The sequence below is a fragment of the Marmota marmota genome, unplaced genomic scaffold, assembly GCF_001458135.2.
Source record: "Marmota marmota marmota unplaced genomic scaffold, marMar, whole genome shotgun sequence".
Taxonomy (NCBI): Eukaryota; Metazoa; Chordata; class Mammalia; order Rodentia; family Sciuridae; genus Marmota; species Marmota marmota.
This window is the reverse complement of record NW_026000001.1, coordinates 405754-424376: the sequence shown is the minus strand read 5'-3', so window position 1 is coordinate 424376 and position 18623 is coordinate 405754. Positions and strand designations below refer to the sequence as shown.

At 48.5% G+C, this 18623-nt stretch overlaps 1 protein-coding gene across 1 annotated transcript; it reads left to right on the top strand.

Moving 5' to 3' along the window:
• The first annotated feature begins 4482 nt into the window (after nucleotides 1–4482).
• Nucleotides 4483–18376, top strand: Catsper1 (cation channel sperm associated 1). The gene is made up of 11 exons (XM_048807603.1): nucleotides 4483–4716; nucleotides 5932–6163; nucleotides 6794–6907; nucleotides 7039–7192; nucleotides 7600–7691; nucleotides 7808–7951; nucleotides 8098–8161; nucleotides 8292–8364; nucleotides 8466–8526; nucleotides 15769–15844; nucleotides 17377–18376. Exons 1-11 carry the CDS (start codon nucleotides 4483–4485, stop codon nucleotides 17552–17554), a joined length of 1422 nt encoding a protein of 473 aa, XP_048663560.1. The 3' UTR covers nucleotides 17555–18376.
• The last annotated feature ends 247 nt before the right edge of the window (nucleotides 18377–18623 follow it).

Sequence of the window (18623 nt, the reverse complement as noted above, 5' to 3'; positions counted from 1 at the left end):
TATATTTTTTTTTTTTTTTTTTAAAGAAATTGTATTGAAATGTCTACAACTGATACTACCTGATACTACTGACTTTAAAAACAAGAATAATAAAACACTTTAAGAAGATTGTATTTATGGTAAAAGGAAACTGGACTAACAATGAGGCCAAAGACTTTTCCTGCCACAATTTATTCTGGGAATAGCTGGCAGTGGCTACTAGAGATCCACAAGGGATTAAAGCAGCCATCCAAGTCTTCGACTCAGGGGCTGCCCGTGGGACCAAACAGTGACACTTCCCTGGATGACAAAGTCCTGGGAAGCAAGGATGCCACCGGGCAGCAGCACATGAGAGGTTCCCCACCCCCAAAGTTTGGACCTTAACAGAAAACCTTAACAGGGAAATTAGATATTCCCTGTTGCCTTCTGCCAATGAATCGGGTACTTCTGCAGCTGTAGAAGTAAACCCGCAAATGCTGCAGGAATTGGTGAGTGCAGGATGTGACCAGGTAGGCACAGACCTCCTCTGGCTTCCTGTGGGGGTGGTTACAGTGAGGAGCCCACTTCAAGGATGTTAGGGGCGACCAGAATCCTTTGGCAGCTAATCAAAGGCTTTGAATTGGTTACTGATCACAGAAGTGTCTCTAGCTTAAAAATCCAAATCTCTTTTATGCACCATTGAACTGTTCTCTACCTTGTCTCCAAAATAGTCCTTAGATGCTTTTTCTTTTCAGGCAAGATCCAGAAGTTTCTGAATTCTCCCAAAGTAGTTCCACATGTACTTTCTGTTCTCTCTTTTTTGGTACTGGGGATCGAACCCAGGGCTTTGTGCATGCTAAGCATGTGCTTTACTACTAAGCTACACCTCCAGGCCAGTTCTGCTCTTAAAATGAGAAGGGGTGGGTGTGGTTCGCATGCCTATAATCCCAGCTGCTTGGGAGGCCGAAATAGGAGAATCAAGGAGAGTTCAAGGCCAGCCTTAGATATTTAGCAAGGCCCTAAGCCACTGGCGAGACCCTGTCTCTAAATAAAATGCAAAAAAAGCACTGAGGATGTGGCTCAGTGATTAAGTGCCCCTAGGTTCAATCCCTAATACCAAAAAGAAAAAGGAGAAAGAGAGATGGACAGATGGATATGGATAAAACTCTAAGGCTCTTCAACAAAGAGAAAAGGCAGTGTATATATTTTTATGGCTTAGATAAGAGCTGTCCTCCAAAAGTTCATTTGTAAGAATATTCAAGGTTTAGAGAAGAAATGATTGTGTTATGAAAGCCTTAATCCAATTGTGAATTAATCCCCTGCTAGGGATTCACAGAATGGTAACTGAATGCAGGTAGGGTCGTCGACACTCTTCTGCCATGATTTTTTTTTTTTCGGGGGATGGGGGTGGTACCAGGGATTGAACTCAGAGGCACTCAGTCACTGAGCCACATCCCCAGCCCTATTTTGTATTTTATTTAGAGACAGGGTCTCACTGAGCTGCTTAGCACCTCGCTGTTGCTGAGGCTGGCTTTGAACTCTCGATTCTCCTGCCTCAGCCTCCCAAGTGGCTGGCATTACAGATGTGTGCCACCGCACCCAGGTGCCATGATGTTCTTGCCTCACCTTGAGCCCCGAGCAATGGAGCTGGCTGGCTATGAACTGAGACCTCTGAAACCATGAGCCCCAAATAAGCTTTTTCTCCTCTAAAATTGCTCTTGTCCGGTATTTTAGTTACAGGGGTGGAAAAGCTGACTAAAACACGCATCTTCTAAATTACTGTATCAGGATCTGATTAGAGAAACAAAATTGCTGAGGTGATTCTATCCGGTGAAAGTTGCATTACAGGGATAAGACACAGCATGAGCACTGATTAATTAAGACTGTTGCCTCTTTGTCTGGTAAAGGAACCTAAAGGCAGCAGGTAAGTAGTTGGGATGAATGTGAGGTGGAACTTGTGAGGACATGCTAGGACCCTTGGGTGAACCAGAAAAACACATCAGTTTCCCTTGCAGCTGAGCCTCCAGCGTCGATGATGCAAAGACCTGCAGGAGGAGCTGGTTCTTTAACATGGAGCTAAGAAAGAACCTGGACCAGGAGACCCAGAAGTTGAAGGAGGACCTGGTATGGAACTGAGGACCCAGCTACCTCTTGCCAACAAGGTGAGCTACCAAATAAGGATCACTGTGTGAGAGCCTCACCAGCTTCTGCTATCTCCACCACCTCAACCCTTCTGGTAAAAAAAGAGATGACTCCTTGTTGAGGCTGGCCTCCAACTTGTCATCCTCCAGTCTCAGCTTCCTGAGTGGCTGGAATTACAGGCATGAGTAACCACACCCAGGTTCTCTGACTCCCATTTTACTTCCACTTTCCAACCTTGCACAAAATGTCACTTGGGTCCACACTGACTCAGAACTACATAACAAAGAGAATTCTAAGAAATACAGTTGAGCTTAGCTAACATGACACTGTATGAATTTACTGTAGCTTGAGATATTCATTCCAATATTATTACCCTTGGAAACCAATTAGCACCAAAGACCTTTACAAATTAAATACCAATTCTCAAGGGCCACTGAATGGTGCTGCATTTCCCTAGTCCTAAAATTCATTGTGAGATTAATACTCAGCAGCAGGCAGAATCTCCCATGGATTCTCCAACACTGCAGTGGGGGCTGTTGGGGTTTGAAAAAAGTCTAGGTGGAAATCCCAGAATTGACCTCCCACCTCTGCTGAATTATAAGGCAAAAGTGATACTAGAATCCTGAGAAACTTCAGAGAATAGTGTTACCATCAAGGACTTCAGAGGTGCATGGGCAGTACTGCAAAATTAATCTCTTTCAAGGTGCAAAAGTAAATGGTGATTTGGTGATGCCAATTACAGCTGTCACTCTTGACTTTTAAAAACTTTGTATTGGAAGTTGGGCATTATAACACACACCAGTAATTCTAGCAACTCAGGAGGCTGAGGTAGGAGGATCACAAATTCAAGGTCAGCCTTAGACCCCATTTCAAAAAAAAAAAAAAAAAGACTAGAGGTATATCTCAGTAGTAAAGAACCCCTGGATTCAATCCCTAGTAGCAAAGAAAAAAAAATTAATGGAGAATGTAAATCATAGCAACAGGTAGGCAACTGTTGAACTGGAAAATACTTTCCTTAACATTCCCATGAGGGCCAGGAGGAGTGGTGCACTTCTGTAATCCCAGCAGCTTGGGAGGCTGAGGCAGGAGAACAACAAGCTCAAGGCCAGCCTCAGCAATTTAGCTAGTCCCTAAGCAACTTAGGGAAACCCAGTCCCAAGATAAAAAATTAAAAAAACGGGCTGCAGATGTGGCTCAGTGGTTAAGCACCCCTGGGTTCAACCCCTGATATCAAAAGGGGAAAAAAAAATTCCCACGAGGACCAGGGAAGTTGGCTCAGTGGTAAAAAGTCCCATGAGTTTGGAAAACTATACTCAGTTTGCATTAAATAGTTGGGATGACAGTACACCTTCAGTGTCTTGCCCACCTGAACCCTCACTCATGCCATTCTCCTGAAAACTGCAAGGTACAGAGGGACCTTGAACTCTGTGGACAGGGAAGGGAAGCACCCTAGGTGGTTTAGTTACTTGCATGCCAGAGAATCAGAGATGAATCCGGGAAAATTTGAGGTCCTGACACATCAGGAAAGATCCTGGGGGTGCAGAGATCTGTGGAACGTGGGATATCATTTGTAAAGTGAGGGACGAGTAGGTGTCCTTCCACCATATACCACAAAGACAGAAAAGCAATGTGTGGTGTCCCTTCTGGATTTTGGGACTAAATCCAGGTATCACATTTGGTCATGGGGTTTTACTTCTCTGTTTGCTTTGCTTTGTTTGTGGCACTGGGGATTGAACCCAGGGGTGCTCTTCCACTGAGATACATCCCCAGCCCATCTTATTTTTAACTTTGAGACCAGTCTCGCTGAGGCTGGTCTTGAATTTGTGATCTTCCTGCCTCAGCCTCTTGAGTTGCTGGGATTACAGGTGGGCACCACCAGGCCTGGCTGGTCATACTGTTTTGACTCATTTACTGGGAAACATGTAAATCTGACAGTGTTAGGTTTAGATCTTTAAAAAGTCTCTGCAAAAGTCCAAGCTGTGATGCCAGCTGCTCTATCACTTGGAGGTTAGAAGGTACCTGATTAAGATGTCAGCCAAAGACATCATGTAGTTCCTTCAGCAAGCCTGCACAGAAACATCACACTGGGTCGGTGGAGCTTGGGCCACACTACCCTCTGCCAACAACTGTTCTATATTCCACAAAAGCAGCTTCTGGTGCTGGAGTTGTGGCTCAGCAGTACAGCGCTTGCCTAGCATGTGTGAGACACTGGGTTCAGTTCTCAGCACAGCATGTAAGTAAATAAATTAATTAAATAAAGGTCTATCAACAACTATATATATATATATATATATATATATATATTTTTTTTTTTTTTTTTTTTTTNTTACCACCAAGGTGAGCCTCCCCATCATCCCCAAGGCGAGCCTCCCCACCATCCCCATGGCGAGCCTTCCCCCCATCCCCATGGTGGGCCCTACCAACATGGTGAAGACTACCACCATGATGAGGCCCATCTACCTGAACCCCACCACTACAGCAGGCCCCACTATCCTGATTCCCACCACCACCGAAGACATACTCCTCATGGAGAGAGCTCCTCTTACCGTTCCTCTGAGGGGTCCAACTTCCGTGGTGTGCATCATCATGGTGGTCACCACCGCAGGGAACACTCTGGTGAGCACCATCCCGGGGAGAACAAGTTGAGCGGACCACCAACCACAGTGCCACGCAAGTCCCGCAGCTTGCTGGGCAGCTCCCCCTCTTATACGGCATCCCACTCACCTGGCATAACTCACACCAGAAGCTGGGGGCACAGCGTGACTCAGTCCCATGTCACATTTTACTCATCCCCCTCTCGGAGGTCCAGCAAGATTCACCCCCGCAGCTCCAAAGACACAGAGAGCTGGAGTGAAGTTGAGCACTTTCAGAAGCGCAAACGTGAGTCTCTTCTGGTCCTCCCCACCCCAGACCCCACCGCACAGCCCAGATTCAGCTGGGTCTGACCTTGCACACATCAGGAAGCTTGCCATTCACCTGCACCCATTTGTGCCCGCTAGTTCCCCTTCTCACTGTTCACCATCCGCTCTTTCATTCCCTGCGTTGTGCACCTCTGCAGGCCACGAGGTGTTTCTTCACTTGGTCACTGCTTTGCTCACATATTTACTTCTCAAATGTTGAACCTCTTATTGACTGTGCTTAGGTCCTGGGAGAATAAGGAAGGATCCAGCATGGCTCCTGCTCTCAAGGGGGATCTAAGACTGAGGGGGTCACTGAGGCCATCAGAGGCTATCCAGTACTAGGAGCCTGTTGTCTTCCATATCAGAACATGTACCTCGGTGGCTTCTGTGTGGCTACTTTCCCCCTACTAACTATGAGCCGCTGGGAACTAGTGCCTGCATGAGGGCCCTGTTGGAGGGTAGGGAGGGACCTTATCTGGTAACTCACAAACTCCCAGATTTGGTTCCTAGTAGTTCAATAAATATGGCGATAGTCTTACAACAAACAAGTGAAGAGAGATGAGTAACTTACTGGATGGGGGCAAGATAGGCATCCAGGAGGAAGGGAAGTTCAAGGATCTCAAAGGGAGAGGGAGGCTCAGCAAGAGGATGAGGTGAGGAGAGTGAGGGTTTCCATGCATAAGCTGCCATGTGGGCAAATAAAGACGTGGAGATTTAGTGGCAGGAACCCTCAAAATCCACTCAAGCCACTCCAAATCCCAAACGGGCTGGCCCCTGGTGTGACAGAAGTCAGGACTTTGGTCAAGATCAGCACAGGACTAGCCTACAGTGCTATCGGTGAATGGCAGCAGGCCAACAGGCAGGGTTGATAATGACCCCCAACCAGTCTGGGAGGGGGCATGAGATCCCCACACCCCCTACAGAGATGTAACTTTCTGGCTTCCTTACAGTGGGCCGATCCCCGCGGGCCCACAAGAAGATGCACACTATGGACCTCTTCCAGTGGTTGTGGGATAAATTAAGCCACCTCGTTTGGGGCTTCCGGAGACTGATCTGGAGGCTGACCCAGTCCCTGGCCTTTGAAACCTTCATCTTCCTCGTCGTCTGCCTCAACACCGTCATGCTTGTAGCCCAGACCTTTGCTGAGGTCGAGATCCGGGGTGGTAAGAACCACGGGGCCCTGTTCCTGTGGAGGAGGTCACCAGGTAGCCACAAGGTGGCGCATCTGCTCTAAATGGGCCTCATCCAGGGCCAGGAAATTTATATAATTTAGTACACTTGATCCTCTATCCTTTGAATTCAGTGACATTGGGGTGTTAGAGACAGGCTAAGAAAGATACTGCAGAGGTCAGCTGGAAACCCACTGAACAGGAGGCTGTGCTGTTCACAGATGTAGCCACCAGGTGGCACATCTGCTCTAAATATGCTGCTGTGGGTGGGCAGGGTGTGGGGAGCCCTGGGAGCAGGAAGTTAAAAGCAGCCTGTGGGAAGCCTGGGGAGGCTGGCCCCTAAAATTACCTGGAGCAGTGAGAAGGAAAGGACCCGCCACATGGTCATTGTCCATCTCTATTCTAATGCATTTAATGCCCACGACAATTCTGTCCAGCAGACTGTTATTATCCCCATTTTGCCCACAAAATGAAGGTACAGTGTGGTTAAGTCGCACAGCCATTTAGGGCAGACCCAGAGAGAGCATGGGTATTTGGGCTTGCATGAGGCCGCTGTGGACAGAGGGAGAAGGAGGAGGCTGGGAGGCTGGGGACAGTCCTGATGACCCCCTGGTGTCCCTACAGAGTGGTACTTCCTAGTCTTGGACTGCATTTTCCTCTGCATCTACGTCATGGAAGCCCTGCTCAAGATCATTGCTCTGGGCCTGGCATACTTTTTCGACTTCTGGAACAATCTGGGTGGGTGGAAAAGGGGCTGCGGCCGGTGGCAAGGCAGCACTGAACTGCCTGGGGGAGGCTAAGGAGGAAGGAGGAGCAGTGAGGTGTTGGCACAGGGAGGCCACTGCCACTCAGACACCGTCTACCCTCAGACTTCTTCATCATGCTCATGGCCGTGCTGGACTTCGTGCTCATGCAGGTCAACTCCCTCTCCTTCTCCTTCTACAACCACAGCCTCTTCCGGATCCTCAAGGTCTTCAAGAGCATGCGGGCCCTGAGGGCCATTCGAGTACTGCGGAGGCTCAGGTCTGATTGTAGGGACTCTGAAGGAAGAGGGGACACAGGCCTGGGTTCCCAAGGAATCCACTGTGGGGCTGAGGATGTGGCTCAGAGGCAGAGTGTTGCCTGGCATGCACCAAACCCAGGGTTGAATTTCCAGTCCTACAAAAACAACATCAGAAAACAAACCAAGGAATCCACTGTGACCTGCTCAAATGATGGGGCAAGGGCAGCTGCAGACCCCAGCCTGCTTCCAATAAGCCTCCTCCGGGAGCCATCCCTGGGAGCCACCTCTTCATTTCCAGGAAAGCAACAGGATTCCCCCAAGTCACCAGCAAATCAGGGACCCTGTGCTTTCAGTACCAGCTCTGGCTACTGCCACTGACCTCCTCCCACCCCCACTGATTCACCTCCCTCTCCATCTCTGCCCACAGCATCCTGAACAGCCTCCAGGAAGTGACAGGAACCCTGGGCCACTCCTTGCCATCTATCGCAGCCATCCTTACACTCATGTTTACCTGCCTCTGTATCCTGTGCCTGCGGCTGGGGCAGTGCGTGGAGTGGACAGGGTGGCAGGAGTGAAAGCAGGACGAAGGGCACAGGGGCAGGAAATAGGAGCTTGGTTTGGTCCTAAACAACCAGTCCTCTTCTCTGTGGTCCTGCGGGCACTATTCCGCAAATCGGACCCCATGCGCTTCCAGAACATCTTCACCACCATCTTCACCCTCTTCACTCTGCTCACCCTGGATGACTGGTCCCTCATCTACATGGACAGCAGGGCCCGGGGTAGGCAGAGGGCAGGAGATGGGCACACAGACCTTGAGGGCTCAGCTACCCCACCTGTGATTCGGGGCTTCTGAAGCCTGGGGTAGGGGTGCAGCAAGGGTGGGAGGAGACTGCTCAATTGACACTCCTGTCTCCCCCTCCCGCAGGTGCCTGGTATATCATCCCCATTCTCATGATTTACATCATCATCCAGTACTTCATCTTCCTCAAGTGAGGACCCTGCTCTGCTGCCCAGCCTCACTCCCAAGCTCTCCCAGGAGTCCCCACCCCAGCCCCTCACCCTGGTCATGCCTCTCTTCTGGTGTCCCCCTTGAAAGCACCTCACTGTCCCCCTCCTCAGCCTGGTGATCGCTGTCCTGGTGGATAACTTCCAGATGGCACTGCTCAGAGGCCTGGAGAAAGTAAAACAAGAGGTGCCACACGGGGCAGATGTCCTGGGAAACATGAGGGAGGGCAGGGTGCTCCAGGGATGGGGGCAGGGGACTCCAGCAGGACTGAGACCTCTTCTCTTCAGAAGGCCGCCCAAATCCATGAGAATCTGCTGGAAGACTCACTGACGGAGCTCAGGCAAACAGGTACTGCCTAGCTGCCCAGACCCTGTGCCACCCCGGGGGCATAGGCAGTCTCTGTCCACCCTACCTCCTTCCACAGCTGGACCCAGAATTACCCCCAATTTTACGGTTTTAGAACCTAATGACATGGAAGGACTTTTGGAGTTTGGTACCTTGATTCAAAGGCCTCTAGGACAATCTTCTAAAGCGAATTGCCTCTATTGTCCATTCTAGAAAGACCCACTTGGAAAACAAATAATAAGCCAAAGTCTGATTCACCAAACTCCCATTCCTATTAATAACTTAGGAAGTTCATGAAAGTCACTCTTCCATGATGGTTTCAACTGCCTTTGTGGATTTCATTAAGGTTGTATATACTTGTCTGGAGTCTCTTGACCCAGACTGAGAGCCTACGAAAATAAGTTTCCCTGTGTGTTCATTTTTCACACCTCACTTCCTGGATGTATTGATTTTGAGCCTGATGGTTTTCTTCCTGCTGAAAGATTCTCAGAACTTGATGATGATGATGATGATGATGATGATGATTTCTCTTTTTGTATCGGAGATTGAAACCGGGGGTGTTTTACCAACTGAGCCACATCCCCAGCCATTTTTTTGTATTTTATTTTGAGACACGGTCTCACTAAGTTCCTTAGGGCTTTGCTAAGTTGCTGAGACTGGCCTCAAACTTGTGATCCTCCTCAGAACTTTGAAATCTGAGCTCTAGAATCCCACTCTTAGGATCATTCACAGGGCCACCTCGAGTGGTTTAATTAAAAAGAAGGAAAGAGAGAGAGAGAGAAGAGAAGAATAGAAGAGAAATTTATTGGCTCCAATGACTTAGCAAGTTGAGGGTGCATGGGCTTTCGAGAATGGTTTGATCCAGCCAGGTGCAGTGGTGCATGCCTGTAATCCCAGCTACTTCAGAGATTGAAGCAGGAGGGTCACAAGTTCAAGGTCACTTCAGCAATCTAGTGAGGCCCTAAGCAATTTAATGAGATCCTGTCTCAAAATAAAAAAGGGTTGGGGATGTGGCTCCATGGCAAAGTCCTGGGTCAAATTCCCAGTACCAAAAAAAAAAAAAAAAGAAAGAAAAAAAAGAATGTCTTGATCCAGGGCACAAATGATGATCAGAATCTGGTCTTTTATATTTGCTCTATGGGCATCTGTGTGGGTTTGTTTTTAGAGTGAGTTTTCCCTTGGATAGCAAAAGGGTCACCAACAAGTATAGTGCCAAGTCCTTACAGTTTAGCTAACCATACCTCTACCAGCAGAAAANTTTTTTTTTTTTTTTTTTTTTTTTAAAGCAGCTGAGCAGCCCTTCCTCAGTGGCTTATCTCACCAAGGACCCTAGAAACAACTAGATGGCCCTACATATCCTCCTGTGACCCCAAGAAGCAATTTATAAGCCTCTTCTCAGAAGCTCAACCCACTAAGGCTGTGGGAATTGGACGCTTGGCCCCATCCACCACACTCAGCCCTGGGGAGCAGCTGGGCAGGCCTTCTGAGCAGGTCGGCCCCTGGAGCCTTGGCAGAGCCATCTGTGCAGCCCTCAGACATGGACAGGAAACCCCCCCGATTTCAGGCATACTATGCTGTACCCACCTGGGCCCAGGGCACTAAGCCTGCTCTCCATGATCCAGGAAACAGATGGATGCCCCACACCTACAGCCAGGTGCACCATACCCAGAGATGCCAGCAAACCTGTCCCGGCTGGGGGAGCTGCATCCCACAACTCCTGCAGCCTAGGTCACAGAGACACTCACACACATTGCCTGTCAACATGGATTACAGCTGAAGAAGCTGCACACACACTACACTCAAGTGCCCAAAGATCAAAGACAAAGCAGCATCTACAATCAACACCCTAGGAAACATTGTCAGCAGAGAGTCCTTACTAAAAAAGCCACCCTACAAAACTGCAGAGGCAACGGATCCACCCAACACACAAATACAAATGTGGGGACAAGAAATCTGAAAAACAAGATAAGGTGATTGACTCTAAAAGGAACACAAGAGCTATCGAGCAACTGACCACAAAGAAAACGAATTTGATGAACTGCCCAACAGATAATTCAAATGAATGAATTTTACGGAAATTCAACGATCTATAAGAGAACACAGAATTCAACAAAATTAGGAAGAGAATTCATGATATGAGTGAGAAATTCAGCAGAGAGAGAGATGGGGATTATAAAAAAGAACCCATCAGAAGTCTTGGAGCTACAGAACGCAACAAATGAAATTTTAAAATACAGTTAAGAGCCTCAACAGCAAAATGGATCAGGCAGAAGAAAATATTTCTGAGCTTGGAGATAGGTCTTTTAAAATAATCCAATTAGATAAAAAAAATAAAAAAGAATGAAGGTCTTCAAGGCTTAGAGGACAATGTTAAATGAGTAAACATTTACATTATGCTTTTTTCAGGAGAAGAGAATGGGGAAAAATCATAGAAATGCATTTAATTAAATGATTATTGGAAACTTTCCAAGTCTTGAGAAAGTAACAAACAAGTCACTTTTCAGGTCCAGGAAACTACAGACATGTACTGCCTCACCTGGCTCTAAGAGGGAAATTTATACCAATTAGTGCTGCATCAGAAAAATAGAAAGATTTTGCCAGTCATGATGGCACATACCTGTAAGCCCAGTGACCCAGGAGGCTGAGGCAGGAGGATTGCAAGTTGAAGGCCAGCCTCAGCAAATTAGTGAGTCCTAAGCTACTTAGTAAGACTCTTGTCTCAAAATAAAAAATAAAAAATGGCTGGGGATGAGGCTCAGTGGCTAAGCAATCCTGGGTTCAATCCCAGTACCAAAGAGACAGAGGGAGAGAGAGAATAACCTGAACAGACATTTCTCAAAATACGATATGCAAAAACTAAAATAAAATAAATAGGGCTGAGGTTGTGGCTCAGTGGTAGAGCACTTGCCTAGCACGTGCAGGGCCCTGGATTCAATCCTCAGCACCACATAAAAATAAACAAGCAAAATAAAGTTATTAAAACATAAAATAAATAGGATTTGCAAATAATCAATAAGCATATGAGGAAAATGCTCATATCACTAATCCTCAGGGAAATGCAAATCAAAACTGCAATGAGATACCATCTCATCCTTGTTAGAATGGCTAGCATAAAAGAGAAAGCAGGGCTGGGCTGGGGCCCAGTGGTAGAGCACTTGCCTGGCACCTGTGAATGAGGCACTGGGTTTGATCCTCAGCACCACATTAAAACTTAAATAAATAAAGTTTTAAAAAAAGAAACTTTCAAAAATGATCAAATCATCACAATAAAATTCATCTGTAATGTACAATCCATGTTTTATTGTGTTGCCACCAATGTGAAAGAGGTAGGGAGGCAGCTGAGTCACAGATAGAAAAATCACTGCTTTAGAAGGAAATCTTCTGCTGATTTTCTCTCACACCAGTAGAGTCAGCTTGCTTCCATAAGTCAGTCCTTGTCACATTAGGGAAGGTGGGAAGGTAGCTCAGGAGGGCCAAGGTATTTTCCTCTCCAGGAAGCACATGTTCACAGATTGCCACCAGATGTCATGACCCCATGAAAAATCAAAAAAGGACTCAACTGAATGAAACAGTCCTGCTGTTTCCTGCTGTAGGGGCTGAACCATCTCCAGCAAATGGTTTCTGAGGCTGCTCCATGGCTGTCCATCATCAAAAATGTTGCCTCCCATGATTGTTGGAGTATTTTTTTTCCCCCTGAGCATGACACAAAACCCTCAACCTAGAAACATCTCAGGGAATACTGTGGTCCTCAGATGCTCAGTTGAAGTCCTGTCCTAGAATGTTGATCCTGCCTTCTTGATGGACCTGCTCTCAATCCCACAGGAAGAAAAAGAGAGGTTCACCTGCCCAGTGGTCCAAACCCGAGACCCAGAAGTTGCTCATGTTGTTTCTGCTCTCACCTGTTAGCCACAGCTGTTTACGGCACACACTCCAGGCTGGGGAGTAGTTCATGCTAGAGCACTTGCCCGGCATGCACAAGACCCTGGGTTCCATCCCAACGCCATAAAACACACACGTGTGTGTGGCACATGCACACACTCAAGGTGAAAGACTGTGCCCAAGAAGAAGAGGAGAAGAGATTCATGGTCAGTGGGCATTCCTGCCACAAACTTTCCTGTCTGCTGCTCATACCAGGCAGGGAGCCCCTTGAAGAGATAAGAGTATTTCTCCATCATGGGGAATCCAGTACCTGTGCCCACTGTGGACTTGGCTGTGACCAAACACTCAGGAAGCAAACATAGTTAAGAGAGAGACCTGGAAACTTCCAGGAGAGCTGTGCTGGGTACAAGGGAATTCAGCGCATAGGGCAAGCTGTGCCGTAGATTTCAGGAGGAAGACAGAACAGCATGATGGTGATGGGAGGAGCCTCTAGATTTGGACAGCACTGATTTTAAACTTTTTACTAACAAAGAAACTAACTGATACTTTCCGAGCCACTGCACCTATGTCTGTAAAAAAGAATGACTAAATTCACCAGGAGGGGTAATTGTGAGTCATAAATTAAATGTGAAGTAGGTCCTTGACAAATAATGACTGATAGTTTTATTTTGCTAATAGCCCCAAAGAGGTATTTCCATCAATATCAGTGACTAAGGACAGAATATAATTGTTGCAATACGCAGAATCAGGGTCATTCTGCGTGGATTGGGCTGGCAACGAAAAAGCCACACAGACACAGAAAATACCTTTTTCACGGTTCAGGACGGCTTTGCAGAATCAAGAATCAAGAATCAAGCTCCCACACTGGAGAGCACAGAGAAGCAAGGGAGGCAGGCAAGAGAGAGAGCACACCTGAAACTCCCCTATTCATTGGGGAGAACCCATTCATAGAATATTCCACCCAAATAAGGCAAGGGATTAGTTTTGGAGGGTGGAGTGTTGCTTGGTGATGCCTTATGGTCAGCAGATTGACTGACATCTTGGAAAGCCACACCCATCTCAGGTGCTGTGTGGGATCCAAGGCAAAGCAGGCGAAAAGGCACACCTAAGGTGCACAGCCCAACCAGGCAGCAATGTCAGTCCAGTCCCCTCACAGGCTCAAATGGGCATAGCTCACACACACAGCCCATGGCTGGCTCGTGACATATAATACCAACTGTTATGGTTTAGCTATGAGGTATCCCCCAAAAGCTCATGGGTGAGACAATGCCAGAAAGTTTAGAGGTAAAATGATTGGTTACCAGAGCCTTGACCTAATGAGTGGATTAATCCACTGATATGGAGTAACTTTATGATAACTGTAGGCAGGAAGTGTGTGGCTGTAACAGGCAGGTCATCAGGGGTAGGACTTTGGAGGTTATATTTTATCCCTGGTGAGCAGAACTCTCCTTGCTTCCTGATTGCTAAATTCTGAGCTGCTTTCCTCTGCCACACCCTCTGCCATCATATACTGCCTCACCTCAGGCACAGAGCAATGGATTTAGCCATGAATGGACTGAGACCTGTGTGAGGGGAGCCCCCAAATAAACTTTTCTGCCTCTAACTATTCTTGTCAGGTCTTTTGGTCACAGTCATAAAAAAGATAACTAAAATAGCAACTAACATTCATTATACTGTTAGTATAAGGGTTTTTAAAAATTAATTAATTAATTAATTTGGTTTAATTTGTTATACTAGTATAAGGTTTACATAACTTTTTTTTGATCCAGTAAGTAGGTGTTATTATTCCCATTTTACAGAGGAAGAAGTTGAGGCATAAGAAAATTAAGCAATAGGCCCAATGTTCCACACCTATTTATAGGGGAGCCAACTGATCTATAAGTGGGATGAGAACTACACCACCTGGCCTCATGAAGTTCTTCATGGCAACAGTTGGTCTAAAATGAGTGATAGAAAAATGGTGTTACCTGGACTTTTTTGGTGCTACTGGCCAGCTAGATCACCTTGGATCTGTTTCCTTATTTTACATTGAAGGTGCTAGACATAATAATTCTTGATTCTGAAGAATAGTTCAGGAAGAGGCTTTTGCAAATGGGGTCCAAACCTGCTAATGACATCACAGAGAGGAGAGTTCCAAGAGAAGAGTCAGGCCTTCCTAGAAGCCCAGTGCCACAGTTGGCATTAAGCTCAGCTTAGGAGAGAAGAGAAATCCGGGGAGGGAACTGTTGGTTCCAACTCTTTAGCTCTCTTCATTCTACCATTCCCAGCACAGTTATGGATCAATCCTCAGTGACTGAAAGGATTCAAAATGACTTGGATACATTATCTCGCCCCCACTCATCATCCCCATACCACCGGCCAGGCCCTAGTGGAGCCCACCATCATGAGACCCATCACCACAGGGGGCCCCACCATCACAGTAGGCTCCGTCATCATGGTGGACCTCACTACCAAGACCCTGAAAATCCCTACTCCTATCCTTTCCACCACCGTGACGAGGCCCACTATCGTGGCAGGGCTCACCACTATCCATCCCCTGGTGAGGGTCTCCCCCATGGCACTGTCCATTCTCAACATTATTCTGGTGAGGACCACTTTAATGATGAGCATCACTATGGTAGTAGGATGCATCGTGGTGGTGGGTCCCACAATTCTGGAATCCACCACCACGGTGGAACCCACCACCATGGGGAGTCCCACCAGCATACTGATTCCTTCCACCGTGGCGGGCCCCACCACCATAGCAAGCATCACCATTCTGGTGGGCACCACTATCATGTTAGGGCCCACCATCTTGGTGAAGATCAAATTCATAACTACTATGGTGAGACCCATCACCTTGGAGAAAATTTATCCCAGTACTCTTCTGCTGCGTTTTACCACCAACCATACCTCTACCAGCAGAAAAGTGATGGTCTTCTGCAAATTCCAACAAAATCCCAGAAATGAGCATGCTTAGTTCCAGTAGAATCATTGCCTAGTTTTGAACCAATCACGTAGCCTGTAACTGGCCGGGCTGCCCTCACGTGTCCTTGGAACTGTGGAAAGGGCTAACCTCCAGCAAGACAACACGGAACTAAGGGGTGGCTCCACAAGAAAAGTGGGGTTTAGCTCAGTGGTAGAGCACTTGCCCAGCACGCGAGAGGCCCTGAGTTCCAAACCCAGCACCACAAACACACGTAAGAGGGAATGGAGTGGGATGGGGACATGCTTTGTGCCTGGAGAAGCAAACTCTTTGGGCATCAGGGATGGAAACACCTTCGGCCCTCTCTGTGAACCTCCATGACACTGGCGTTCCTCCTCCCTGCAGATCCGGGCATCTTCCTACTCACCCACCCCACCCCGCCCCACTTTCTCTTTTTCCAGAGCCTGAGGAGACAGTGAGCGAGACCACCCTGTGGAATCAGTTCATCGACCGAAAGTTTGGGGCCATGACTGACAAGTGAGAAGATGAGAAGGGAGGGTGGCCTCAGGTCAAGTGAGGCAGTCTTGGGGCTGGCAGTAGGACTGGAGGGAAAGGGACATTGCCACCTCTGTGCAAGGGAGTGGAATGGGGTTGGGATGTGGAAACCAGGAGTGGCCCCTGGCTGCCTGCACCATGGGATCTTCCTGTAGCAGGGATTCTGCTCCTCTCTTTCCTGAGACCCCTCTGTCTGAAAGCCAGGTGCTGCCCTCCCCGGTCCAGCCTCTGGGCTCCTCTCATCCAAGAGAAAATCCAAGCTTCATGGCCTGCATCCAGGGCCCTGTCTGACCAGTCCTCTGCTAACCTCATATCATTGCAGCCACCAACCCCCAACTGGCACAACCTTGTTTGCCCACACTCTTTCCCAAGCATGGCACATACTTCTCTACCCATAGGCCTTTGCCTGCATTGTTCTCTGCCTGGAATGTTCTCTGGATGCTGGTGTCAGGCTCAGTTGACCAGGAGTTGGGAGAGTTCAGTTCCAATCCTGGCTCCAGTTGTCTCCTGGGGCGCTCTCCTGTTCATCCTTCATGTTCTAGCACCTGACCACTCTGGTCTGGGCTCTCAGCACGCGGAGACACTTTCCTTGGGGATATCATCCCCATAGGGCCCCTCCCCCAAGAGTGGTTCTTGGTGTAACCTTGGCTTTTCCCCCCTCCTCTCTTCCCCCTTTGACGTTGCTTTGACACTTCTCAGATGCACCTCAACTAACTCACCCACCCGCTGCAGCAGCTTCCCCTGAAGCCTGCCCTGAGCCCCACAGTTATTGAGATTCAGAGCTCTCTCTGAATGTTCTTGAGATTCAGAGCTCCAGGAGCCCTGCTCCAACCTGGCATACTCCCAAATTTCTTCCAAACTCAGTTCAGTGACAGTCCCTCACCTCTAAGGACAGTCCCTCCTGAAGCCTTTCTAGACCCCCAGCACTGGGGGAGATTCCCCTCCCTGTGCCCTCAGCACCCTGTGTTTACACTTAACCAGAGCAGGTCAGTGTTCTGGCTCTGGGGGCAAAGTCTGTTTCTTATTCATCTATGTCCTTGGAGCATCTTACAGTGTTGGCTGTATTTGATGGATAGATTAGTAAGATCCAGTGGAGTGATGAATGGGGTAGAAGGGCTGGTGGGTGAATGGGGGAAGGGGTGGGGGTTTAGGTGGATGGCTTCCCGCACAGTATGGTCACGGTGTAGGTGGATGGGTGATCTAGGGAGGACCAAGTGAGGGAAGGGTGGGGTAGATGAATGTGGGTGGGTGGTTAAGTGGGTCTATGGAGAGGCTTGGTTAGATGAGGGAGCATCAGATGGGTAGGTGAGCAATTTAATTCTGGAATTCTCCATGGTGCAGGCAGACATGGGGGCTTTTCTAGGTACTGAGAAAGAAACAAAATAGAAAAGGAGGTCTTGGGTGATGTAAGTTTTGGGGGAAACTGGCAAAAAGAGCCATGTGGGAGCTCTGGGGGCCCAGAAAGAATACAGGCAGGCCAGCAGAGCCCAGCCTCCCCCACCTTGTCCCTTCAGGCGGCGGGAGCTCCAGTTCCAATTCCTGCAGCTGGTGGCTGGGGTGGAATATCAGCAGCAGAAGTTCCGTTCCCAGGCGTCTGTCATTGATGAGATTGTTGACACAGCATTTGAGGTGAGCCAAACAGGACAGGAAATGGGGGACCTAGGGATCTTGCCAGAAGTGGCCCCAGAGTAGTTAGTAGTCACACAAGGCACAGGCTCCTTCATGCTCCCATCCCACAGGCTGGAGAGGAGGACTTCAAGAAGTGACCCTGGAGAGTGCCACCAGATACAGACCCAAGCCTCTGGCCAGCTGCCCACCTGGAGTTGGGTGTTGGGACAAGTCCCCAACTTTGCTACCGTGGTTGTCTGGGCCCTGCAGGAATTGGGCCCCAACAGAGTTTTTACACCCCAGATGATTTTGTGTCTTCTATGGCTGTGCAAAACACAGGGCAAGGGAACTTGTGTGGTGCCCCTGGGGGTGGGATGAAGGGTGGTGTTGGCTATCCTCTCAGCCCAGCAGCACATTGGCAACAGCCAGAAGAGTGATGCAGAAAGTGGTTTAGGCCCAGGGACTGGTGGTGCTGGTAAGGGACAGAGGGAGCAGTAGCCCACTTAGGGAAGGAAGGCCCATCTGGCCCATAGGTCAACATTATCGAGGCCTGGGGGGACCAGTGGGCTCCAAGAATGGGGCTCAGACCCCAGAAATTCAGGCCTAGCAGCACCATGAGCATCCAGTATAAGGACATCAACCTTGGGGATATCGGGTCTGAGGTCATTGTCATCCACCCTGCCCTCTGCCTGGGTTTAGACTACAGAGCCTCAGTAAGGAGGGTGGAGGAGGCTGCTCAAGTCCTTCTGGCCTCAGGGGAGGTGCGGGCAGTAGGTAAGTGGGATGGACCAGCTGCATTGGGAGATTCCCCTATTTATAGCCTGAGTCTGGACAGGCTGTAGCCATGGCTGGGCTAGCCTGTGCTAGATACTGCAGACCTAGCACTAAATCAAGTTCAAGCCAAGTCTGAACCTTGAGGGTCCCCACCCAGTATTGGGGTCTTCCACCATCTACAACCATCTCACCCTTAGTGGAGGCCAGTCCAGGGTGCAGCAGTTTTGATAACCACCTCTGCCTCTGGGCTGGACCAGACAGTGGTAGAGCCCCCGTGCCTTAGGACAGAAGCAGCTTCCCCTTCCTAGCCTAGCTGAGGACACAGGCTGGCCCAAGGTCCAGGAATGGACTGTGCAGAGGAAATGCCATCTAGGTTTGG

Coding starts and splice junctions, on each gene's coding strand:
- Catsper1 (XM_048807603.1), top strand. CDS start 4,483: ATGGCGAGCCTTCCCCCCATCCCCATGGTGGGCCCTACCAACATGGTG. Junction 6,164..6,793: donor TGAGGTCGAGATCCGGGGTG/GTAAGAACCACG, acceptor GTGTCCCTACAG/AGTGGTACTTCCTAGTCTTG. Junction 8,365..8,465: donor TGGAGAAAGTAAAACAAGAG/GTGCCACACGGG, acceptor TCTTCTCTTCAG/AAGGCCGCCCAAATCCATGA.